The 27,011-nt window shown below is 37.2% G+C and overlaps 2 protein-coding genes across 2 annotated transcripts; one reads left to right on the top strand and one right to left on the bottom strand.

The window, feature by feature from the left end:
- The first annotated feature begins 5,485 nt into the window (after nt 1-5,485).
- Nucleotides 5,486-7,790, top strand: s100z (S100 calcium binding protein Z). Its single transcript, XM_085411357.1, has 2 exons — nt 5,486-5,650; nt 7,131-7,790. The coding sequence occupies exons 1-2, from the start codon at nt 5,510-5,512 to the stop codon at nt 7,284-7,286; spliced, it is 297 nt and encodes a 98-aa protein (XP_085267483.1). The 5' UTR covers nt 5,486-5,509; the 3' UTR covers nt 7,287-7,790.
- Nucleotides 7,791-14,308: 6,518 nt separating this feature from the next.
- Nucleotides 14,309-18,104, bottom strand: crhbp (corticotropin releasing hormone binding protein). The gene is made up of 7 exons (XM_085411354.1): nt 17,932-18,104; nt 17,752-17,845; nt 17,185-17,342; nt 16,513-16,723; nt 15,762-15,907; nt 15,102-15,219; nt 14,309-15,015 (listed from the first exon to the last, which is right to left on the bottom strand). Exons 1-7 carry the CDS (start codon nt 18,019-18,021, stop codon nt 14,861-14,863), a joined length of 972 nt encoding a protein of 323 aa, XP_085267480.1. The 5' UTR covers nt 18,022-18,104; the 3' UTR covers nt 14,309-14,860.
- Between the last annotated feature and the right edge of the window lie 8,907 nt (nt 18,105-27,011).

Genomic DNA, 27,011 nt, shown 5'->3' with positions numbered 1-27,011 from the left:
GAAAATGAGCCTTTACTGTGGCTGTAAGAATTACCACAAAACCACTAACAAAAACCTAAACTGGGGACAGCTAAACATGAAACTAGAAACATAAAACTAAACAACCTGAAACATGGAAATGTAGCTGGAGAGACACTTGGGGAGATGAACAGGATGGCCTATTCCTATTGCAGCATAACTAAGGGAGGATTCAGGGTCACCTGATCCTGCCCAAACTACATGCTTTAGCAAAAAGCCAAAATCCAAACTGGAAGCTGATTCCACAGAAGAGGGGCCTGAAAACTGAAGGCTCTCCCTCCCATTCTACTTTTAAATACTCTAGGAACAACAAGTAGGCCTGCAGTGCGAGAGCGAAGTGCTCTAATAGGGTGATATGGTACTACAAGGTCATTAAGATAAGATGGGGCCTGATTATTTAAGACCTTGTATGTGAGGAGCAGGATTTTGAATTCAATTCTGGATTTAACAGGGAGCCAATGAAGGGAAGCCAAAACAGGAGAAATATGCTCTCTCTTTCTAGTCCCTGTCAGGACTCTTGCTGCAGCATTTTGGATTAATTGAAGGCTTTTCGGGGAGTTTTTAGCACTTCCTGATAATACAGTAGTAATTACAGTAGTCCAGCCTAGAAATAATAAATGCATGAACTAGTTTCATTTCACAACAGGTCATAAAAACACAAGAAACACAAAATCAAGTCAAAAGGACCCCGAACCATGACAATAGGCTCCAGTCCCCTGCAAGTCTGAATTAGGTTCTTTCATTGAGTAAAGAAGGTGATGTACTTGAACTTTTACAACTTTAAAGAATTGTTTTACACTAGTATCTAAATTTAGATCCTAGATGTTATTGTTGCAATTCATAAGTATTTGTAGGAGTTTCCTACAAACACCATATTTCAACATGCATTTTATGGTGAGCTGATAGATTTTTGGTCAGAAATCAGTCAGTAAAGAACAAGTGAAGTCTTCCAGCTTTGCACAAAACACCACGGATCACTTTCATATAATTTGTATTTTCTTCTCTTCCAACATATCTGTACTAAACAACATTGAAATGTTTGCCAAAATGCAACAATTAGTGGGAGTGAATCTTTAATAGCACGTAAACAGCGTTTTTGTTGTTTAATTTCAATTTTTCTGTTGCTTGTCATTCTTTCTTCACACAATAAATTATTACAATAATTTGTACATTACAGCTATGGTAGAATTATTTTAATTGAGAACCAATTTCTAATGGGAATGCAGAGGAAATACTTGCAGTAGGATGCTGTTATAATTTTAGGAAGTCAGGACCCAAAATTCAAAAGATGAAAATTTCTGTCAACCAATGAGCGGTTTACAGAAATTTTATTTAAGAAATTGACAGTGGGGGTTAATCAGGTTTCCAGGCCATAAATTAATAGAATTTATGATGGAAGACAGTCTCCAGCCATTTCAAGAAGACAGAGCGGGTGAAGAATTGTGGCACGGAGCGGAAAGAAACAGACTAGTGTAAATGACCAGGTTCCCAAAAAGATCCTGAAGCAACGCAAGGTCCTATTCCCAGTCTGACACAGCTTCATTCAGTAAGGGCTCCCGTGCTGTCATCACCTTTAAGAAAGTGACAGTGAGGGGAGAAAAACAAGGCAATTCAAGGGCTGATCTTAAAGCGAAGGAGAGAAGGTTAATTGGTTCCAGGTCGTTGATTAACAGAATTTATATTGGATGACAGTCTTACTTTTTCCATGGGGGCTTCCGAGAAGGGTGCAATATTTCCTTTCCAGGGAACAGGTTAGTGGCAATGCTGGAGCGTGGCAGGCAGGTTGTGATGTGAAGATAATGGACTTAGGATCCAGAACTAGGATGAATCAGTTTGTGCAGGAGGCACTACAGATGCTCCACAGGAGGGGTGAGCTGGAATCTGCTTCCAGCTTAAGGAATCTCCATTTACCAATTAGTTTCTTTCTGTCTTGTATTTTTATTGTTTTGTTTACTTCAAATTTAATCACAGCTATTAAAGCTGTGTTTTTGAGTTTACGTCTTTCTGCTGAGTGGTCTAAAGTGCTGAGTGCTCCTGTGACAGATAGGCGGCCTGTTCTCCCACCCTGTGATAGCTGGCACAGATCCTTCACCCCTGTGATGCCGAATTGAATAAGCTGATGAAAATGCATGGACGGATGATCTTGAACAAATTCTTGTTGAACTTCAGGCTTTTGGAAATTCTTCCAAAGTTTTTTTTTTTAAACTACTGAAAGTTCCCAGATTGCTTTGATGCTTAAAGGAATTTAACATATTTAAAGTTCTGTAAGTATACAGTAAAATCATGATGTAATTTTCCCAACAACTGATTACAATGCAGCCACTCATCTAAACAGGGCATTTTGTAGAGGATATTGCAAACATGGCAGTGTTTCTTGAAACAATGGTGATCTCAAAAATTCTAAAAAACAATTTCTCAAAACCATAATTCAGCTTCTTTCCCAAAATACTGTTTCGACTTTCATCTCAAAATTACAACTTTATTCTCAAAATGATCAACAATATTTTTTTCCACTAGCATTTTGAGATCTCTTTTAATCTCTCTGGAGACACCAGCCATGCCATACTTTGCTTCAGCTCTTCCTACTTTTTATCTGCTTTTCAAGAATTAAACAATTTTTCTTCTGCATTTCTGCTTCATTCCTTATCAGTTTTTTTTTTTTTTTTAAATCGAACTTCTAAACGCAACCTCAATTCACAGTTATGGAGTCATGGAGTCATAACTCCATACATGTTAGTCAGTGATGATGGGCCTTTCCTTCTGTTTTATTTTTTTTCTAACTTTTGTACATAGTCCACATATTTTTTCTTTTTTTTTCTTTTTCCACATATTTTTTCTTCCAGTCTTTAAATAGACTGGATAATGATAATGACTGGAAACAGGCGAGAACACCACTGACACAGGAAATAGAACTAAACTGACAAAAGTCCAAACTGAACACACTGGGTCAATGACCCAGGTACACTGACAGTACATAACACTACATATACTTTCTGACGATAAAATAGAATAACTCCACTGGCATGTCTGCAATTACAGTAAGTACTTTGTATCTTAAACCTACATTATTTTTGATGGTTACTTGGGGGTGATAGCTTTGGCTGAAATGCAAATACAAATACAGTGCAAAAACAAAAAATGCATATAGTAATATTTAATAACATATTTAAACGAATTTATGTATTCTGAATTGATCCACAAGATGTTGAACACACTTTCTTCTTATCTTAGCTATTCATAGTTCAATTCCTATCTCCTCAATTAAAGATATTAGGCGCTCTTCAATGGGAATGTTAATGATAGCCTTTTATTTAAATGCATAATTTTGGACATTATTAGTGTTAAAAACAGTTATTATATTGAAGCCATGTTTTCTTTATTGCAATGAAAAAGGTCAAATTTTACCTGTAAACAAAATGGACACATCATCTTTTCTCTTTGTAGTGATCTTAAAGCTGCTGCAAATGACGAGAGAGAACATGAGGGGATCTAAAGTGGAAGAGCATCTGCCAAGTGAGCAGGAGACAAGCGTGTCTTTAAATTCATTTTCAAATAGCAACAAGATTCCTGGTTTATCATAGGGTAAAAAAAATGATCATTTAATGGCCTATAGTGATGAGTATTGTGATCATGTGCATCATTTCATCAAAGTGCCTGTTGCTTAGAATTTCACTCTACATCTGTTAAGTTGTACATGATAGACATGGATCATCTTGCGGAAAATACAAGAATTTTGTATTTATTGAAAGATAATTGTGTAATGAGACACATTGCAGTGTTTGATGTAATGCCAGTTTATGGTTTTACAGGGCACCTTCTGCACAATCATTACTAACAGCAGCTGTGAAGGAAACAATTTCATCACCTTAACAAATGGAAAGTCATTTTCTTTGTGACAGTGGCTGCAAGTGGGAGAGAAGTTGCAGGGACACCTGACAACGAACATCTCTCAGGTGTTGTCACGAGGGCTCGGAGCTGAATAGAGTGTTATTCTCCTCTCTCAGTTATGACACGGTGACAAAGGAGGGGCGACTGTGTATGAGAGGGACACAGAATGACAAAGGATGAAAGCTGCAGTTACTAAAAATAAACCCAAGAACGAGAACATCAAAACATTTGAATCGCAAGGTCAGCCTGAGAGAACAAGAAGAAAAGCAGCAAAGTCACTCAATGCAACTTTCATTTTATAAACTTCTCCACACATGGAAATTCAGTATATAAGGCAAAAAAAGAAATTTCTGCAGTTCTTGAAAGCTTGGAAGTCAATATCTGGTATAGCCAACTTTATTCTTTAACACTCTTCTTTAAGCAGTCTTCAGGAATAGCCTTCTTGAAGGACACTCAAACCTTTTTTTCCACGTCAATATGCATTTGGTTTCAAGATGTTCCCACACTGCTATCAGTCCATAACGGATAGTTTTCCAGTTTGTGTTTTTCTATCCAGGTATGCTTTTACTGCATTGGCAGTGTATTTGGTATGACTGATATGCTGCAAAATTAAGCTCTTGCTTCTGAATTTTTTCAGATGGTATTGCATGGTAGAACACAATCTGAGATTATTTTTATGTCTTCAGAATTCTATCAATTTTGACAAAATCTCAAACACCACTGACTGAAATGGAGCCTCAAACCATTCTAGCCAATAAAAGTATTTATTACGGCTATAATCCTGTCTTGGTCTCTGCTCTTGAGCTGGGTTTTTTGGTTAGTCCTGACAGTCAGCACAAGGACTAGACTAAAAGTGAATGAAAAAAACACCAATGTCCAGAAAGGCTGAGAAACTTTAGCAAATTTTACAACAAAGTGTGTCTAGTTGCAACTGGGCAGAAGTTGTATCTTTCATTGCGTAAACATTCATAGCTAATCCAGCTGAAAGACCCATGCCTAATGCCTTAGAAAATGCAAATGCATAAATAAAAGGAATGAATGAATATTTAAAGGATAGGCATAAAAGCCATGAGATGCTTCGTGTTCATTTGTCATTGTTATGATCAGAAAGCACCTGCTCTAAGTAGTATCTCCATGCTGCCCTTTTATGAGTAACACATCAGAGCAGGTAGGCAAGTTTTAACCTATTCTATCTCTAATGAAGTATATTGCACAGTACTGAACTCACTTCAGGGATATATTAAGATACACATGCGTCAAGGCTCACGTCTGGCTCAGGATTTGATGAATACCCATGATACATGGTTTGTTTTTCACTTAGCTACACTGATTAAAACCTGGAAAGAACTGTTGCCATGGGGGTCTCACCTGTGGAATTAATTATCCCACGTTGCATCCTCTGACTTCCTGATAAACAAGCCATTCAGAAGAGTCTGTGATCTCATTTTTGCAGGACTCTAACCAGGTAGGAACACCACTGTTATGAGCTAATAGTTGTTGTAATGCTTTTTCATATGTGTGTGTGTGCATGTGTATTTTTGTATTATTTGTTTTACATTATTTTTCAGGAAACTGCAAGCGCACCTTTAATCTCTCCAGCAAAATGCCAAGCCAGCTTGAGAGTGCAATGGATGCACTGATGACAGTTTTCTACAATTACTCGGGACATGATGGAGATAAATACAAGCTCAACAAGGGTGAGCTGAAGGAACTCTTGAACAGTGAGCTCACTGACTTCCTCACGGTAAGGCTGATGTTTAAATGCAATGATTATTTTGTTGTTTGTTTTATCTGTTCGGCATTTAGACAAAGATTTGATGTCATGCAGAATTTTCAACAGGAAGCACAATCCCTGTATGGATTTAAATTAATGGGAACATGCTGGTGTACTGAAGTATGACTATGCATTTCATTAACTGAACTATAATGACCAATAGTAATTGCATTAATTTGCTTATGGATCTTGAACACTTTGAAGTCTTATTCACTTAAAAGTCAATCTTAAGAGTGATGTGTTCAAATGATGTAACATCCTGACCTTGTTGGAGGAAATTGTTTTTTCATTGATTGCTTTCTTGCTGTCAAAGTGTAACTGCTTGTGGCTCTCGCATGACCACCATGGCAAATAAATGATGCGGGGAGAGAGATAGATAAGGTCATTTGAGATAAATCCCTGCCCCTGAGTCTGTGTGATAGCAGCGCGTACAAGCCTGCAATTTCAAATGATTGAGACCACAGCATCAACAAAACAGCCAAGGTCTAAAACCTGATGCCTTCAGATATCTTTCTTGTTACTGTCCGTCCCCCTTCATGTGGGTGGGAGGCCTCAGGTGCTCACACATCATCATCATCATCATCAGTGACCCATATCACCTCCAAATATAGACACCCTCGTGATGTCATCACATCCCTGTGGGCTGTAGTCACCTCTGAGAATAGACACAGTGGCGTTCACCCTGAGTTTCTGCCAACAGGAAACTTTGACACTTGACAACCAAAGCATGATACAGTACTTACTACTACATGTTCTGTCTTGATAGAATTGAAAGAATTTTAAAAAAGTAATGCAAAATTCAAATTAAGTGTGCTCTTGATTAAGATTGTTAGATTTATTTACTGATAAAATGGTAGTCTTGCATTTTTCATGTTTATGTCTACTGTCGACTCACTCAAGGTGACTTTGTATTTTAACGTAGCTTTGAGCTTTTCAGACCAAATTTAAATTGAAACTACATTAGAAAATGCAAAACTGCTGTGGTGATATTTTTTCTAATTTAAATTAACCCCCAGTGTGGATTTTAATTTTAACCTTCTGAGAAATGCTGACTTTTAGTGCCACAACAGAAAGATCACTGGTGCCTTGGAGGTTAGAGGACGAATAAAAAAAACGTCTTGTTTCCCAGTCATGGAGGAAATGAGCAAAGTAATAAATGTCGCATTTGATTAGCTGAGGCTCACGGGTCATTTAGTGGCAGCATCACTCTGCTCACCACCGGACATGGGGCTTTGCCTTGAGTCAATATCAACCACCAGTAACAGTCACATTTTATGCATTATTACCGGAAGCTTAGAAGCGTTGAAGGTATTTGGCTAAGAAGTTGATAATATTGGTAACAAGTTTGTTTTATGGAAAAATCATTACAAGGCATTACAAGAGTCACAAAGACATAATCATTCCAGTTGCATATTTGTTGAATCACTATCTGTTTGTGTTTTGTTTTCAGTCTCAGAAAGATCCCATGCTGGTGGAGAAAATCATGAATGACCTGGACTCTAACAAGGACAACGAGGTGGATTTCAATGAGTTTGTTGTGTTGGTGGCAGCTCTGACTGTTGCCTGCAACGACTTCTTCCAAGAGCAACAGAAAAAAAAGAAATAGGTGTCCAAAAAAACCCAATGTCCATCCACATTTTAAGCTGTAGCTGAATTGTGTCGTAGTTTTCCCAGAGCATAGGATTGTCATTTGTGGATGTAAATGTAACAATGTACAGACTGGAGCTGTTAAACAATCACTTGATCTCACATCGACCTTGTCTTTTACAAATTATTTTATTATTTTTGTTATAAATATAACTAGAAAAACCCTTTCCTTAAGCCCTCCATGGTGTTGTTATTGTTGATTTTTTTGTGTATGGAAGTGTTTCATCCAAACCTTTGTGCATAAATGTGTAATTGGTTTTCTTTTAGTTTAGTCTGCAAAAGAAAGAATAGAATAACTTAATGTTGATTAATTCAGAGGTATTTTCCTTAAAAATGATAATGTGGTCATCTAAAAACCTTTCCTAAATCCTTACAAGATTTTGTTCCAACAGATGTCTGGAAGTTTTAAAGGTCATATGTTCATTTAATATGTTAAGGATGCAATGAACAGTTTCGCATTTACTCTTAGCCTCCGTTCCCTAAGGGGAATTACCTTTTCCTGGCACAAAATTAGAGTCGTGGAAAAATACGCAGGCCCACAGTGATTTAGCCAAGCGTTCCCCTGTAAAAGGAATAAATGTCTCACTGCTATATGCCATGTGTGGTATTTTGTGCACTTTTGAACAAGATTTGACTTCAGCGTTGTCTTTCAATAATTTCTTATATGGCCACAAATGAAACCTACTAAAGATTCTTGAAGACATCATGTTAAAAGTAAATGCACTTAATAAATGTAAATCTATCCTGTGTGACTTATTTTATGCTGATCCACTGTCTTGCACGACTGTATTATCCTGTAAAGCTTACAGTGCATTCAAACTCCAGTAAAACAGTAAATTGTTACAATATAAAATTACTATTATAGTAAATGCAACATTGTACCAAAAACTGTATCATAAGAAAACAGGTAATTGATTTAATTAAAATATGTGAAAAGCATCAGGCATTTAATGATAGCTGTTCAAGTTAAATACTTAATATACAATTTTAAAGGTTGCAAGGAACCCACACCTCTCCAAAGGCTCACAATACACAGCTGTGGGGTTATTAGCTCTTTATTGTGGCACAACTGGATTAATTTGTTTCGATTTCTATCCAATTTTGAATTGAAAGAGCTGTTCAGGCCCGTTAAGGACATATAGGAAGACTACACAGATGGAGTGCAGTTTATTGCAGTGCAGTTATATATAATATGCATACAAACTGAATCAGGTAAAGCAAATGAGTTTAGATGAGCATAAAACTGAAATACTCAGCACGAGTTTCTACCTGAGTTTCCCTTTTGGGAAATGACTGTGTACTATGTCTTTATGACGCATGGTGATCCCAAGTTGGGTCCAGCTGGATCAGCCAAACACACAGCTACAACATCCCCTCAAGCAGAAATGCAGATTTTTCTCACCTTGGGAAGGACAAAAGTGTACACTGAAGCTGTATTTTCTAAGGGTTTTCCTCCCTTTCTCTCTCTCTTTTTCTCTTGCTCTCAGCCCATTTCCCAAAATACCAAACTAGACAGTTCATTTGCAGTGATATTCTCAGCTGTGACGTGGACAAAATTACTGAAACAAAATCCAGAGGCAAGTCTGATGCTTTTATGTGAGCAGATGGTGCTTGCACAAACCCTCACCACGACAATGCAATTTGTCTGTGATTGGCTGTAATCGAGCAGGATAATCACCCCATGGGAAGATGCCATGCCATAATTATGCATTTTGTTCAATTTTTAAAAGGTTGCAATCAATTCTAAGTGTCATTTGATAATTTTGAAATGTGGATATTTATATTCTCACTCGTGTGATTGCCCTCCACTTTCACAAACCTCTTCCGAATGTTCATGTGATTGTCTCTTTATTTCCTGTGAGCGTCATGTTCAGGAACTGGCTTCTAGCAGAGCAAAAAAAAAAAAAAACCCTACCCATCACACAAAGTTTGAGTCATCAGCCGTGATCAGATCTTCATGTCCTGTGTCAGTGTATTCATTCAGCTATTGTGGGGGGAAATGCATCCAAATTATATGGGGCAGCTAAGAAATTGTTAACATAAAAGTGGTTGCACCTAAAGCACAATTGCATCTTTCTAGCACAAAGACATTACTAGAGAGAGATTTTTAAAGCAGAAATTTTATATAATGTAGTAATTTTCTTATTTGTTAAAAAAAAAACTATAATTCCAAAAAGCATAATTTAATCTATACCTAATATAATGTAAGAGGATGGAGAAAACAAATAATATTAAATATTAAACAATTGTTTAAAAAAAAGAAGAGTGTTTTTGACACTTCAAAGAGAGATAACGGGATATTAAAGAGGACATAAGAGACAACTGATGAAATATTATTAGTATTATTGATCTCTAGCACTTGGCAAAGTACAAGACTCATTCCCTGAACACATTTTGTTGTTGTTTATAAAACTCTAGATAAAACTGCATCAGGAAATCAATCCAGGAAATGTGCCTCAGATTAGTATTTTCAGTTTTACCAAATATGGCACAAAAATTGTGATTTCAATTGACTGAGTTGAGCACAGTTGTAGCTTTTTGGGACAGTTTCTCCTCACTCCAAGTGTCAGCCATCCAAATGTAGCTGCTACCTGTGACGTCTTTAAAATATGCCTCGAGCCCTTATCTCCCACATGCTGTCCGCTCCCCCTTTTCGTCACTCTGTGCGTCACCGTTCGTGCCAGAACTCCTCATTAGGAGTGAGCTGTGTTTGTGAGTGTGTGTGTAATGCTTTTGGTTTCTTAATTTTCTGATAAGCATTTAAAACTTTGTGAAGAGAGCATTTAAATTTGAAATCATTTGTTGTTTACATCTGTAAAGAAATATTGTAATAATAAGACATAAACTAATAAGAGAAGATAATTTAAATATAATATAAAATCCCCTATTAGAGATTTCTTTTTATTTTCCAATACTGACTGTGTGCTATTAGTAGCAACGTTTTATTTATATATCACACAAACTAAATTCAAAGTCTAAGAAAATGTCAAGGCAACATTATTCAATAGATTTTCTTTGAGGTTAACAATAAAATATGTGGTTTGGCACAGGGTATTACATCAGACACTGTCTGGGTTAGGGTTAGGGCTTGGGAATATCAGTGGGAATACACAAGCGTGTGGTTTGTGTATTCCCATCCACTTCTGACTCACCTGCAAACTGTGGCTCTTTTCTTTTCTTTTCTTTTTTTTGTAAATATAAAGAAGGTCCAAGTTGTTTTCTGTTAAAAATTCATGAAGTTTTATTTCCCACTACCACCGATTTATAAAAAGGACTAGATGCTTGTTTTTTGTATTTGGTTTTTTGGTTCTCATATAACTAGGTGAATCAAGAAAATGAGAACTCAGTTGTGGAAACGACACCACACATGAGGGATAAGCAGCCTAACAGATTATTAGATTGTATTTAGGGGAATAAAGCATGTTGTCTTTGTGTACTAACCTTGTACTTAATGTATGATGATAATGTATTTTGATTAAAATGGTATAGTTAGCTTCATTTATGAAGTCTGGTCATGTTTGCTTGGTCAGCCTCCCCTGTGACTCAGCCAGAAAATGAAAATGACAGGGGTTTTTTTGTTTTTGTTTTTGTAAAGAACAAATTAATATTTATTTTAAACACATATTGGTGTTGCTTAGTAACAAATAAGGGGGGCAGACTTTCTACAACAGATTGCCTTATCTGGGAAAGTGGTGTGCTCATCAGAGGATGACAAGAGGACAAGAGAAAAAACACTTTCCTGCTGCCCCTGCTGGAACATGTATGGCCTGATCTGTCTCTCATTGATAGTCCAGCCTTTGTATCACTTACTGGTGCAGTTCTTCACTGAAAATTGTTCTACTCAAGAATTTACTAAACTGATGCCGAGATTTTAAACTGAAGCTGCTTCAAGACGAAATCTGGGTTTGAGCTAAACTTCCCAGGAGGCCTTTCTAATTACAGTAAGGTCATTAATGATTAATTAAGGACATCAATTAATCATTAATGTTATTTGTCAAAACAGACATATGGACTCTTTGGAGTTTTGTCAGTGAAGATCAGCAAATATGATTTTCAGTATAAAGGATATTTAATATCAAAGATCATTTTTAAATAGGATTTGATATGTGACCAAAGACGACTGCTGGCACCTGCCTGTCTTATTACTTTACGGCTTTCAGTAAGTAGTGACCTTTGGCAAGAAACTGAGCATGTTCTGTGTCACTGAGCTACAATGTATTTGGGGTCATTTGTTAAATAAGAGGACACTTCCTGAACTCCAATATTACTGTGGTTTAAAGAAACTACACGACCAGGAGAAGTACTCTGGACTTCAAGACAGTGCTCATGTTTCCATAAATTGTTCATCTATAACAGGAATTGTGGGTCTGTTAAATGTATAATGTTCAATTTCAAACCTGTATGGAAATGTAAGAAACACTTTTAGTACCTCATCATGTGACATTGTGGTTCAAGATCCACAATGTGTGTAACCTAAATGTGTGTATGTATAGGGTACAAAAGTCTTGAATTTCTTGTAAAGATTTAATGCAATACAGGATATTATAAAAGCAAAAAATATTGCTGAAAAGTGGCGTCGTGATTATGCAACTGTGATATTTTGAGATGCACTGCACTCAAAATATTGAGTGCCTGTATCTGCTCTAATCTCCTGTTGAGTGATCGACAAATAATTAATCATCTTCGCTGAGAAAGGCCAGATTCAAATGTCAAACATAATTTTCTGTAGAATAACAGAGTAGTTCGGTATAACTGACAGCATCAAAAGCAAGCTGTGAGTCCAAAATACACACGTGAGGAACATTTGAACTAAACTACGGCTTTATACAAAGAATGTGATGTGGCTGCTGCAAAGCTTTGGTTGACGATTCAACGTCTATCATACTGTACGCACAGGACAGGAAAAAGCCAATAATGTCTTAGATTCTTTGTGTCATGGAGTAAATGCGTCATCTGGCTTGTTCATTAACTACATCACTGAGCACAGAGAGAATACATAGGAAGCTGCTTGATTTAGTAACACAGTGCAACAGAACACATTTTTAAACATATAAACATAATTGAGAATGATGGTACAGTCGGTGTAATGTACACTCGTGTAATTAGAAAAACATGTAACACATAGGCTTTAACAAAAAGGATTTTCTGCTGTAAAGCATCTGAGATCCTAATGGTCTTGCCACTCATTGCTTTTGTATCCACAAACTATTAAGAACAACACCTTTGTGAAGCACACTGTTGCACAGGTGACAGTTTTCTTCATTGATATTCACAAAATATAAATACAAGGTTATTATTTAGCGTCAATAGCAGCAGCGGCACATATGTTTTGTATCCAACTTTGTCCACACTATTCAAAAAAGATAAAGACCACCAATGTGGCTTCAGGACACTGTCACACATACACACACGCATACAGACCTACAGTTGTTGGCTATAAAGTCTTGGGCAGTCGTTCATCACCAGCTTGTGCCTGCACATGTCTCTCAATGATAATACACCTTCAGGCCTTTAATCACAGGTCGCCCCATTGGTTTGTGTGATTCAGGCATTAATATTTTAGAGATACCGCCTGCTGTTTTCTCTGTAGTGACAACAAGAGTTCGTTATGTACCCAGGACAGTCATCAAAGGCAGTGACATCATTCCACATATGAGGTAATGATGAAGAAACACGTACTCCACTGAACACATGATGGTTTTGCAGACATGGGTTTGCTAAGACAGGAGCCCACAATGTCTGACTTCACCTGATATGCCCTAAATCTCCTGCATTTAACTGGTGACACGTAATTACTTTCAACAGTGAATCCATGTTTCTTCTTATATCTTTGCAAATAACTCATTCATAACTGTAGTTGTGACAGAGATGACAGACACATTTTATTAAGATTTGCAGACCCTACTCCACCTCTGTTTTAGTTTTTTGGCAATCTACATTTACCATGAATATTTCTATGTTGTGTATATAGATTAAAAGCACCAAATGTTAGCATGGAGCCAAAAACTGGATTATTTAAGCATGCTAGAGGGTGAACATGAGTTAAAAAAAAAAAAAAAGATTTAGGAAGCATTTAGCAAAATAACCAGTCGATGTAAACTAGAATAGAATAGAATAGGATAGAATAGAATTCAACTTTATTGTCATTGCACATGTCACAAGTACAAGGCAACGAAATACAGTTTGCATCCATCCAGAAGTGCTTTAGCCATGATATAGATATATTACAGAAATGGGTCTGTTATAGGTATGAAGGTACAAAAATGTGTCTATTATGGGTATGTTACAATGTACACGGTATGAAAGTATGTTATGAATATGCTATAACTATAAGTATGTACAGGCTGTAGTGGGTATACAAGCTATGTACAGTCTATGAAGAGGATATAAATATGAAACTATACAGAAATATGCAAGTTATAAACAGTTGTAGAATTATAATTATCATATTGTACAGAATGATTGTTTATACAGAATTATACAGTAGTGCAGTTAAGATAAGTTAAATATGTGGCTAATTTCTACAGAGGCTATATAAAGTGCTAGTGGGTGTGTGTATGTTCAGTCCATTACTTTAACATGGGTCAGATATATAGATAGATAGATAGATAGATAGATAGATAGATAGATAGATAGATAGATAGATAGATAGATAGATAGATAGATAGATAGATAGATAGATAGATAGATAGATAGATAGATAGATAGATAGATAGATAGATAGATAGATAGATAGATAGATAGATAGATAGATAGATAGATAGATCTGACCCACGTTAATAGCTTATATTATCTTTGGGATATTTTAATATGCTTAAAAATTTTTCTGGTACTAGGAGATCAAATCCAAGGTCAAAGTAGAGGTCAAAAGGTCAAATAAAGGTAATATCTTAAAACCTGAGATCTGACTGCTTTTTTATGAATGAATTAAAAGAGAGTCCATTTTTTTCTTTCTTTTTTTTTATAATAAGAAAACCCCGGTTGAGTGCTTTGTCATGCAATATCATTTTATTACAAAAAACATTTTTGGTCTTTTTTTTAATCAAATCCCCTCATAATGGCGATGGCATACTCCCTCACTTTACGTTCACCCTCCATGTCCATGATTCAGCACATCACCAGTACTCACACAAACAGAAGGTGACATTCATTTTAGCACCATTCCTTATCAAGAATGTTGATGACAAACTCCCAAAACAACATTATAAGTCTAATTCTGATAAATGCACACAGGGCGCTCACAGCATATAAAAACAAGTGTGGTTCCACCAAACACAAAAGGACACTTAATTAAATTTATTTACAATAAGATGAATGAAATTTAAAAGAAAAATCTATTTTAATAAATGTAAAGTCGAGTGTGTAATATCATAATAGTCCTATGACACTTATCTTTTATTTTTCATACACTTTTATTTCAATGTCCTCAGACATTTTATCTAATCAGAGGGACTGACTGTTACTTTCACTTAAAGCCATTTTAAAAACATTTGCAGTCAAATGCTACATTTGTCACATAAGATCCTGTTAGGATCAGTTATTGAAACAGAAATCTTCCACGTTGTTGAGTTTGATCGTCTGTAGCTCCTGGCTGTCTAATAGCCTGTAGCTGAAAGACACGCGGTTGACAAACTTCCCGCTGGACACCATCCTCACCACAGTGTTATCACAGCCAATCTTCATGTGAGCTGCAGGTAGAGCAAAAGGAAATCTTAAGTCTTGACTGGTGTTTTATTTAAAGAGAAGAGGAGGCAGAGAGATGGTGTGCACTTACTTGGTCCAGTGAAAGCGATGCAGAGGTCAGTAATGGGAAGCAGCTTTGATGTATCAATGCCGTTTCCCCCCAGCAGCTGTACAAAGTCTCCTGATTCTGCACATCCGGGCATGGATCTCTATGGAAATCAACATAGAGTGTGATACAAATACTAACTAACAAATACTAAATACTTATTGTGCAAAATAAAGGTACATATAGTGAATTTTTAAGGACAACATATATTATGATAATATGTTTTTTAATAAAAAATATCCTAAGATAAATTATTTTAAGTTTGTAAAAAAAGAAAATGTCCTACCAAGCACACTTTAAAAGCTTTTTACCTTTTTTTATGCTGATGTTATTCTGTTTAGAGCTAAGAGAAAGCACAGGCTGGTGCCATTTCATCTCTTGGAGCTACACCTTGTTGTGACTCTCATTTAAATCACTCCATAACTGATTTGAATCTTATTCCTTATATACCTTATACCTTAGTATGAGATCTGAATTTGTTATAATTTTAGGGGTCTGGTCACTTAAAATCACTAATATTCTCAATGCAAAAATCACTTTTTACTTAAGGTTTCAGTTGCTATATAAACTGAGAAACCCTGTAACACTGAAGATGAATTAAAAGCACTGTGGCAATATTCAAGGGTGTTTAGTGACTTTCTTTACCTTGGGGAGGTGGTTGTAGTGGCCCAGGCTGAACTCTGAGATGCTGATCTCTACTGGATATATGATGGAGAAGCTGCAGTTTCTGTGCTGCTGTGGGATCGCCATTGTGTAACTGCCCTCTGGTGACTGTGACATGACATTGCAGGCTGCAAAACAATAGACAAGGGTGGATGTTGCAAATATGATCACTTTGATGGATGTTCAGATAGAAGCATAGGAATGTACACATAACCTAAAGGCTGGGGTTGTACATGCATGATTCATATATACATGGTGTTAAAGTACCTCTTCAATTTGTTGCATTGAATGACAAATGTCAAAAGGTCAAAAATAATTCTATGCTTGTGGTCTGTTACACAAGCATTTTTCAAAGCACTATTTCACTATTATTATTATATCTAATTAGTAAAGATCAGGTAGTTTCAAAGAAAATGAAGAAAACTTTAATGCCTTCACTGAGGTCAATCTCAAAAACACTTAAAAAGCAGGTTCATCATCTAAGTTGCCCTTTCCTTTCATGTTACTGTGGGAGAGCATTTGCAGCCTGTCCTTGGTCCTCATCCAGGAACACAGTGGTGGCAAACTGTCTACTAATGGTGCAAGTGATGACTAAAGCACCATGTCAGGCTGCCAGTATCACCACTGAATTACACATTAATTGCAGTGTAAATGGGCTGAAAGCTCAAATGGTTATGTTTATGTGCATGCAGGGAATTTTAGAGTTTACTTCTGAAAATGACCGTCTACATACGAAAGGGGTTGGTGTGTTTCCTGACTGTCAGGGTGAAGCTGCTGCCGGCACTGTGAATGCGGAAGAAGACCATGGCCACGTTCTGAGAAGAGCGCACACTTTTCCTCAGCGATCCAGAGTCGCAGTAATCCACATAGCGCTCGAACAAAGGCAGTGGGTGATCGTGTGTGCTGGGAAACTTTTCCCCTTTCATCACCCAGCCGTCGAACACCTTGATGGGATATATATTAAAAGACAGAAGCTTTAAGTAGAATTTTATATTTAATCGCAAATTATTTCTTGATGGTTTTACTAATGATGAGAAAGAATATTAAACTCTTTAGGCCGAAACTTAACCAGTATGCAAACAATAGGGAAGTGATTTTCAGGTAGCTCATCTAAAGGAAGCAGGTTTGTGCCCAATTACTTTATGTTTAAAGAGCATTTTGTCTAATTAGGAACCAAGATAACAGACCCCAGTATTTGGTGACATGGAAACACAGAGCAAAAGCTTTATCACAAAAGCACAAAAAAGTCTATGTCATTTCCTGTAATTATACAAAAATTATGCAATAAAATAACGTTTTAAGCCCTTCAAGCTCAACGTGACCAGATGCATCTACCCATCTTGTGATATTTTGCTCAATATAAGAGGAGGGGGAAGGTGTTTCACGAGAAGCGCTGTTAGCTTACAGTGATGAAGTCTCCTCCCGTGCAGTCAATGTCAACGCTGTCATAATCCACACTGATCACTTCATTGGGCTCTGCCATGAAGAAAGCGGCACAGCTGAGCTGAGGGCGCTCTGCTGTGAAGGTGAACTGGCCCTCCACTGCAACCATGTCCAGACAACCTGAAAGGCATTCCAGGAAAGAATGTGAAAACTTTGCCAACCAAATATGAAAAATTATAAATAAATGAAAACACATTGATCTACTCTAATTACTATTTATTATATTTATTATCCTTTTTTAATATAAATATATTTTTCTGCTGCGTTTTCATTCATTCTCTACATTCCAGCTCTTTTAGCCTATTGATTATACTTAGGTGTTTATCGAGAGCAATTTTGGTAAAACCAAAATTAAGAGACAGAAAACAAGTCTAATTTACCAAAAGTATACAAAAACGCTACCTCCCCTTTTATCTGTTCTTCAAACGCATAAGTTGCAAAAATTAAAAAACAAAAACAAGGAAAACCAGCATAAACCATCAATTATATGTTTATTTAAAATATTATAGATAGATGTCACGTGACTTACGTAAAGGTCGGCGATACATCAACTCTTCGGGCATTTCTCTCTTGAGTTCCGAGTTGAAAAATGAATATAATTCATCTTTTGTGATTTCGTTGTTCTACAGAGAGTGGGAGAGAAGTTTGGCGCGTCTCGTTTGTACCTTTGAATCTTCTAAGAAGTTTCTGTATCTGTCCGGACACTTACCTCAATATACCTGGAGTCTCCCTTGAGGACGGACAAGCACAACACCAGAAAGAAGAGCTGCTCCCGGAAAGTGCGCTCCATAACGCGCATCTCTGTCTGCAAGGCTCACCTGAGCGGAGAAAGTCTGAGCTCCTCCGCGACAAGCGCTGCTTTTTATAGGAGCAAATACTGTAAGGACCAAGTGACATGTTCGCCCACCGTGGACGCCCTCCCCTCCCATACGATCCACTCCTTAAGCAGCCAATTGCGTAGCTGTGACGAGAGCAAGGGACGAATGGATGAAAAAACAAAGACAGAAAGGGAAAAGCTGATCTTCCCTTCCCACTCATCTTCCCTCAAAGCGACTCAGGTAGCTGCTGCAGCCCTCCCAGACTCATACCGATCATTAAACAACTCACATTGAACATGTTTGCCCTCTTCTCTTTGTTCTAAATCAAAAGTGAAACGAGTGATGCATGCACAAGGGCCTTTTACACTGTGTAACAAAAAGGATATTAAATCCTTTCAGTACTGTGCAAAAGTATTGAGCCACACCTTTTAAAATATTGTATAGGATTATTGAACACAGGTGCAATGATCTATTGAGAAATGTGAAAACACACATGAACATGAACTATATAAGACAAAAACATAGTTGTGCATCGTTGTTATGACCACCTTTCATGCTTTCTTGCAGTTTCTTCAAATAGTCTTCAGAATTAGCTAAAAAAAAAAGTCCTCCAGGATTCTCAGAGGACATTCAAAGCTCTTGTCTGAATGTTGGTTACCTTTTCTTCAGTTCTCAATATTGCTATAGTCTGGGTTCTTCAGAGGCCAATCCATGGTCCATGACTTGATGTGGTCCATGACTTGATGTCCATGACTTGGGGCGACCGTGGCTCAGGGGGTTAGGACGTGTATCTGTAACCGGAAGGTCGCCGGTTCGATCCCCGGGCTCTCTGTCCTGGTCGTTGTGTCCTTGGGCAAGACACTTTACCCTACTGGTGTTGGCCAGAGGGGCCGATGACGCAATATGGCACCCTCGCTTCTGTCAGTCTGCCCCAGGGCTAAATGACTTTAGATGCATGTTTGGAAATGTTAGGCATTGCCCATTCATTATAGGAAATATAAACATTTTAAAAGCATGACTTCTTAAATGGTGTTGTTAATCAAAATACACATTCCTTACTTGAGCTTAACTGAACATGACCTATTTCCCCTTTCTGCTTTATGGATACTTTCATTGATGAATCAGAAGTTACATCTGTAAGTGACAAATTAAAGCACTGTTTCTTCGTGGGACAAAATATTAATGATGGCAGTTATCTTTTATGAAAATAATATGACACACTGAATATTCTTTTTCCTTTTACAATTTCTAAGACCTATGTCAATAAATTCTAATTGAAATTTTATTTGGGAGCAAACAAGAAATGATTATGCTATCAAAACACCCGGACAAGCATTAGAATATGGATGGATGGAAGTCATTTAAATTGGTCATTTTCCTGGAGGTAATGTAACTGTACCATGAAGCAGCAAAACAACCCCATGGTGGCATAATACTACCAACACCATGCTTGACATTTGTACAGTGTTCATAGGTTTGAAAGTGTCAGTCCTGGAGCAGGGCCTTCTTTCTTGGTCGACACCATCATAAATGCAAATAACTTGAACTTGCGGTTCTTAAACTGATGATCTTGGAATCTGCAGTTGGTTAGAAATGACTCCAAGAGACCTTCCCAGTTTGTATAAATCTACAATTCTTCTTAGACCTTCACTGAAATTCATTTTTCTTGGCACTGTTTAAAACAATAAGCACTCTAAAACAAATCCTTTTTTCCCTGGCAAAGAGAAACTACCAGTTGTAGTCAACCATGGCCTTGGTCTTGTCAAGGTAAAAGATATTCTAGAACCTTCAATGTGGGCATCCATGTACTTGCTTGCTTTTTGTGACCATTCACACTTGTCTGCGCAGAATTTACATTAAAATGCACCAACTACTGATGCATCCAGGTGGTGGACATCTAAGAAGCATAATAAGAATGATTACTCAACTCTCAGGTTTCCATGTCTGCTTCTGCAATGGAGTATAATCAAAGCATAACTAAAATAGCCACTTGTTACAACCAGAATATGCACAAGAGCATCTCTGAATGCACAAAAAAAGATTGGATTAGCTGGTCTGATGAGTCTAGATTTTTACTGTGACATGCTTTGTATCACACTGCTGGCAGTGGTACAATTGTGTAAGGGATTTTTTTTTTTTTTTTTTTTTGCATATTCTGGACCCCTTAATACCACCTGAGCAATGTTGAGACACCACAACCTACCTGAGTGTTGTTGCTAACCATCTCCATTCCTTTATGAATACAGATAGTGCTGTTGAGGCATGGTGCTAGCCCTGCAACAGACTTGTGGCCTGTCCAGGATGTACCCTGTCGCTTTCTTAGTGTCAGCTTTGGATAAGTTGGATAAGGACTGAAGAAAATGAATGAAAAAGTCAGATCATTCTTACTCTGGACTGTTTGAATGTATGCAAAAACTGTTTGTACTTTTTAGTAGATTAAGCACAAATATGTAGTTAAACTAACAGTGTAGCTTACTCTTAACTCAAATAATAATGTAGAGAATGTCAAACACAACAGAAACTAGATTAACACAGGCTGAGACAGAGGATGATTGTCTCACAGCACAGTTGGTTAATGGGAAGTTTATACCAAAAAAACACTGATTCATGTAACAACCTTCAATGTTTTCCACACCATTCACTTCTCACCCAGAGTTCATTCACTACGCCTGCCTCATGTTATGTAGTCATAACAAGCCCTGGGGGCTTTCAGCACAGTCTGACTTGTTTTTTAGGGTGAGAAAACTCGAGCCAAACACAAAACACCACGCAGTGTCTTAAAATGTCATCCTAAAATTTTTCATCCAAGAGAAACTCATACCATAGTTAATTAATATGATTTAACAGAAAAACAAATTGCATTTGTAAAGAATGTTTGCTTATTTTCCGGGTCTGAAAAGGCATATTCACACATTATTTGTGTAAAGTGCAATACTGCAGTGAAAAGTTTCAAGTTGCATTCTCATTAAGAGTCAAGGACACAGAATACTTGTCTCCCACCTGTCTGGGCTCAGTCCCTGAGGTCTGCAGGTGCCTCTGGCTGTTGAAAAGGTCAATCCATTCTAATGCCGGTGTAATCCACACTCAAAACAACATGTTTGTTTCTCCAAGATAAGACTATGTTTAAAGAAACTGGAAAATGTATTACCGTATTTTCACACACCCTTAAGGCAAATCGAATTTTTATGTATGTTTTTGCAATATAGCATTTGTAAAAGTAATTGCATACCTGTCCCCCCACTGTTCAAGGTTATTATTTAAAAAGCAAATATAGTAATATATTGATATAAACAATATTATTTTAATAATAATGAGAGGGAATACTTTGTTTTCTGAAATACTCAGACCAGCCTGCTTGATACCAACAACAATGCCACCTTCAAAGTCACTCATATCATCTTTGATGATGCCCAAGAGGATTGGTTCACTGCCTTGGGATTGGTTGATTAGATATTTATGTTAATGTTGCTTTGAAGTTGAACAGGCTTACCTAATAAAGTGATGGGTAACTGTATAAGATATTCCTACTGCAAGAGATTCAAGAAGATGTTTTGTGCATTTGGGTTTTTTTCCTAAATTCTTCTCAGTGATTTGAAGTAGTCTGTAAGCAGCATGGTTTGGCTTTTAAAGTTATCCATACAAAACAACTATGTTGGCTCAAACTACAGATTGTCAATGGACTATTAGTTAAATGTTATGTAATGGAATTAGTTATATGGCAAATGTCATTAAAGACATTTGGACTACCATCCAAACTTCATGAAGAAACCAGAAACTTTGCCTTTTTAAAAGAGCATCATAGAGATATGCAAGTTAAGTTTTATTCGGTGAGATTTTAATTTCTCCTGACAGAGATGATAGACATCAGTCTATAAAAGCTTATCATCATGTTGACCAAATAAAAGTTTAATCTAAGTGCCTTTCAAACAGTAAAGGAGCTGAGTTTACTGTGTCTTTACTCTCTTGTGAGGCAGAGCTGTGGTCAAGCTGTTGCTAGTCGGCTGTATTACGCTTAAGTAAAAACATAGAGGCTAAAATGCAAACAAATTAAATCTTTTTCTTGCTATGCATATTGAACAGGCACACACCATTTTTTTTAAATGGAGTGTAATAAACAAGCTTTTATCCTTTGTTTATTATTGTAAATAGTAATAAATGTCAAATGCTATATGCATCTCACCTGGTAGCTGGGACCTAACTGCTAACAAAGGCAAAGTGTTTTTCATTATTGTAAATATACTGTGGCCGTTTCTATGGTAGAAATTCTACATGCACATAATTTGCAAAGAACATATATTTTCAATCGCAAATACACTTTGCACGAAGCACACAAATTGTTATCGTTCTAGCATTCGAGCAATATATCTTCTGTCACTTTTAAGCCATGTGTGGAAAAAGTCTTTTGATGAGCTAATTAATCTGAGAAGATTCTGGCCATCTGAGGGATTCTGTAGGTTTTCGTTTGGCAGTAAGACTTTTTGCTGAGTAGCAGGGGTCACTAAGCGTAGGTGATGTCCATCGAATTTACATAAAAGATGGACTTAGTATCGGTTCCATCCATCCATCCATCTATCCATCCATCACTCTGTCCAAAAACATTGACACAGAACGTATGTTGCAGAATGCTGTGTACACAATGAAATGGCAAATTATTAACAATAATAATTAGAAGGGCTTTTGGAAACCTCACCATCAAACAAAGCAAATGAGCTATGGCAGCTTTAAAGATCCAAACCAAAATGTACTGGGTTCTGTTTTTGCTTGGTCCCCATTTTTCTTCCAAGTTTCACGACACCAGCTCAGTGGTTTTTCGATAATATCCTTGACAGACAACAAAGTGTTAATCCACTGTGTGTAGATAATGTGCAGGTCAGTGGAAACCATGACCTGCTGGTTGAGCTAAAGGACAAATCATTATAACACATTCTCTTGGGAAGATGGATGTGCCAAAACAGATAAATGCATAGTACAGATAACAGCACTCAATGTGCCAATACAAATTCTGAACATGTTGCCTCACAGGAGCCAAACAGTGTGACTGATACGCTGTGACTTGACTCTGACACTGTCTTGTATCTGCTCTTCTCTGACACTGATGAATGGCTTCACAATCATTGGAAAGTCAGTTAATGAAAACTTAAATCATTAGCAAAATTGCAGTTCTTCTGGCGCTAATATATTTTCATTAATAAAAAAATTGCATTTCTCATCACACCATAAATTGTCACACCTTACAGATAGTCCCCCGATTCTACAGTTTGATGCTCACACCAATATAAATAGCTGAACAGGTCCAGGTTTGATCATATCATTCTGAGCTTATTGTTAAGCCACAGTGCCATCTTCTTCAATCACCACCTGTTGAGGGGGCATGCAGAGACACATCTACCAGTACCTGTTCATCTCACTGATAAAGCTTTGCCACTAATGTATAATCTTGCTACAATTTCTATCCATATTTTTGTGACTTTGTGGTGTTGTCCGCCTCATTAGCACTAATTGAACTGAATTTTCAGTGGAAGATACTGAGAACAATGACCCTCTTTATAGAGAACTTAATAATGGATTTTAAAAAATTCTGCTTTACTGTATGGATTTCTTTTTGCTAATTATCCTAAGTGATATCCAAACCACAAAGCAGCTCCTGGAACTTACATGAACTGTTATTTTAAAGCCAATACATGCAAACAAATACACAATTATACATAACACTCACAAATAATAAAAATGTGTTTCAGTATGCACAGAATACAAGTTTGCAACAAATGTTTGCTATTCAGTAGTAAGCAAACAAATATGCACAGATGAGTATACTGAATGCAAGTCAGCATCACTATTGACGATTCTTTCCCCTCACCCTCATTCAGTCATTACTACTTCCACTGGAGAGATTTCTTCCTGTTAAAAAGGAGTTTTTCCTTCCCACTCTCACCAAGTGCTTGCTCATGGAGGCAAATGAGACTGTTGGATTAATATTGCAGGCTCTTTACTTTGCAGTTCACAGAGCATTAAGGCAACAGCGGTCCACCGTGTCCATTTCATGCTTTGCCTCTCCAAAACATGAAATGGACGGGCATGCAGAAGTTGCATTAATAGCAGGGGGAGATAATATATTTAAAGCCACAAAGTACTTGATCATTAGCTATGGGGATAATATATGTTTACATGTAAGTGCATTAATAACTCTGTTTAAACACTTTCTCATGATTATTTTCATGTTGGCTTGAAATAAAATACCTCCCTCTGCTGTTATTCCAGTTTAGTACAACTTCTGCATGAGTGTACATTTCATGTTTTGGAGAGGCAAAGCGTGAAAAGGACACAGTGGACCGGCGTGTCTATTACATGCTTTGATGTGATATTATTTCAAGCATAACATAGCTTGTCTTTGAGCTGTATGATGTAGATTGTTGAAAAAAATGTTATTGGGTAGTGTGATGGTACACTGTTGCCTCACAGCAAGAAGGTCCTTGGTTCAAATCCACCATCTGGTCATGGCCTTTCTGTGTAGAGAAGCAATGAACTGTGGATCCTTGGGACAGCTGTTGATATTACCCTGTTACTAAAAAATACACTAAAGGCTCATTTGAAGACACAAACATAAACAGTGAAGAAAACATGACAACTTTTGGAGGGATATTAATAACACGTTTGTATCCTGCTCCACTGACAACTCGAATTTGTTTGTATCGTATTCCTCCTGTTTACTTTTCATGATACTAATACACTTACATTTCATTTCAGAGAAATATTACACTTCTTACACCACTGAACATACATATCAGATTTATTTCTGGGGTGAGAAATTGTTAGAATATGTATTATTACATCAGCAATGTTATATTATAATAATAATGCAATAATCTTAAAATACATTTGCTTTCTATGAAACAGTCCTACACAGTGACATCCACAGAGAAAAGTGATGATTGAACCGAAAGGTATGTATCCATGGACTCATGCATATTTGGACAAACATGCATACAAAGACACACACACACACACACACACACACACACACACACACACACACACACACACACACACACACTTACACAAAGGCTTATGTTTTGTACACTTTGATGGATGAAGTAGGCTTTTGTGTGTGTGTGTGTGTGTGTGTGTGTGTGTGTGTGTGTGTGTGTGTGTGTGTGTGTGTGTGTGTGTGTGTGTGTGTGTGTGTGTGTGTGTGTGTGTGAGAAGGATTCAGTTCAGCCATGCATAATTCAGATTTAGAGAAACAAAGGCCTGCTTATGTCATAACAGTTTAAGCTACACATTCTTGCACGTTAGGCAGAAGAGACTAAAATCCAGCTTCCTGGTAAACAGGGTGAGAGCATATTCAGCATCTTTAGCTTGTAGGTGTCTTCCTAGAAAGGTATTTCCTCATTTTTTAAGCAGACAAAATTGGTGCAAGCCTTTTTATAGCCCTTTACATGTGTTTATATTTATTATAACTACTGCATATGTTGTTTTCCACACAGTCAACAATTTTTAATAATATTAAAGAAAAAGAAAAACTTCTCAATGGTCAGTATATATTGCAGTAATGGGAAGTCATCCACTGTACTTCTCATGCCCTCTGCTGGCTGGATGATGGACCTGTAACTCACATCCACCTTTTTCAGCTTGTCCACCAGCTTTTACATATTTTACTGATCATTAATGTTTCTGTGAATTTTCAGTGCAAATCAAAAGACAGAAGTTTAACAGTTAGCTGAAAGTTATCATTTGCAAAGTTAATCATGCATCTTCACTCTTTACAAATGACATATTTTAAATGCATGTGTTGGCTCTAACTTCAGCTTCTGCTCAAACTGTATGCACACGCAGTGTTGCTGACTCACAAAATGAGATACATTTCATTAGATAGGCACCCTCACAGCGAGAGGGTTCTGAGTTCCCACCTCCTGTGTGATCTTTGGATGTTCTGCCTCTGTTTGTGTGGGTTTTCTCTAGGAAACAATCCAAAAGCGTGCTTATTAGAGTAACTGGTGAGAGTGTGTGTGGTTAACCTTGTGATGACTGCTGACTAAACAACATCCAAGCTCAGCTGGATAAGTGGTTAAGATATAAAATGTTTCAATAAAATTCATATCTGGAAATGTTGCGGAAGAAGACTTGTGCAAATGGATGTGGCTGTGGCTCAGGACATCCAACAGGTCATCTCAGAAGGTCGGTCCATCCAGTCTGCAGTTCTCAGGTTCAGTATTTTGGGCATAATCCTGAACCCCAACCTGCTCCTGATGCATTCATCAGGAGGTGAATGTTTGCTAGGAAGCACTTAAACATAGAAGTAGGTTGGAGTGCTCAAACAGAGTAAAAAACACACAAAGCACATTTACCATTTAGCAAATTTCAAGCTCCAGAATTGAAAGTAAATATTCTTGTGTTCATTTGTAAATATTGTTCATAACATTTTAATCAGTGACTTAAAAATTTTAAGCCCTCGCTTTCTTGCATCCCACTTTCCAGTTGTATGTGACCTACAGCTTGTTTAGTGATAGCACTAAAGAGTCCACTGATGAAACTGAACAAGACAGCAAAACTTGTAAATATGTAGATTATTAAGGATCATATTGCTTTTTTTTTTTTTACTTTACTGTATCAGATTTCAGCAAGCTTAATATGGATAGTGTGGAGATAAAAGCCTAAAGAATAACAAAATGACGTCCATTATTTTTCAGTTTCAAATGATTTTTCAGGTTCCAGGCACAGTGGTTAAGACCACATGGTCACATGGAGCCCCCATTCCACTCCCTCTCAGGGAGAATTCTTCTTTAACCTCTCTGCTTGCAATTTTTGTGTCTATCTCCACTGCAGTTATCATAAAAAAGCATTCATCTTATGATCCTCCTCTTTGATTTAGGAGCTACGGGGAGCTGGAGCCTATCCTCTGCTGTCACAGAGCAAAAAGCAGGGTATGTACACCATCAAAAGGGCCCAAGTCTATTACAGAGCTAAAACAGAG

This window comes from Rhamphochromis longiceps, linkage group LG7 (assembly GCF_057381845.1).
Source record: "Rhamphochromis longiceps isolate RC_006_pf linkage group LG7, R_longiceps_female_GT1.1, whole genome shotgun sequence".
Lineage (NCBI taxonomy): Eukaryota > Metazoa > Chordata > Actinopteri > Cichliformes > Cichlidae > Rhamphochromis > Rhamphochromis longiceps.
The sequence above is the reverse complement of the archived record's forward strand: the minus strand, read 5'-3'. Positions and strand labels throughout refer to the sequence as shown.

Bases quoted from the DNA above. Each gene is read 5' to 3' on its own strand.
- s100z (XM_085411357.1), top strand. From the start codon at position 5,510: ATGCCAAGCCAGCTTGAGAGTGCAATGGATGCACTGATGACAGTTTTC. The intron at 5,651-7,130 runs GTAAGGCTGATG...TTTTGTTTTCAG, and splicing joins AGCTCACTGACTTCCTCACG to TCTCAGAAAGATCCCATGCT.
- crhbp (XM_085411354.1), bottom strand. From the start codon at position 18,021: ATGCGCGTTATGGAGCGCACTTTCCGGGAGCAGCTCTTCTTTCTGGTG. The intron at 15,908-16,512 runs GTATGTAGACGG...ATTGTTTTGCAG, and splicing joins GAAACACACCAACCCCTTTC to CCTGCAATGTCATGTCACAG. The intron at 15,220-15,761 runs GTAAAGAAAGTC...TGATTTCCATAG, and splicing joins ACTACAACCACCTCCCCAAG to AGATCCATGCCCGGATGTGC.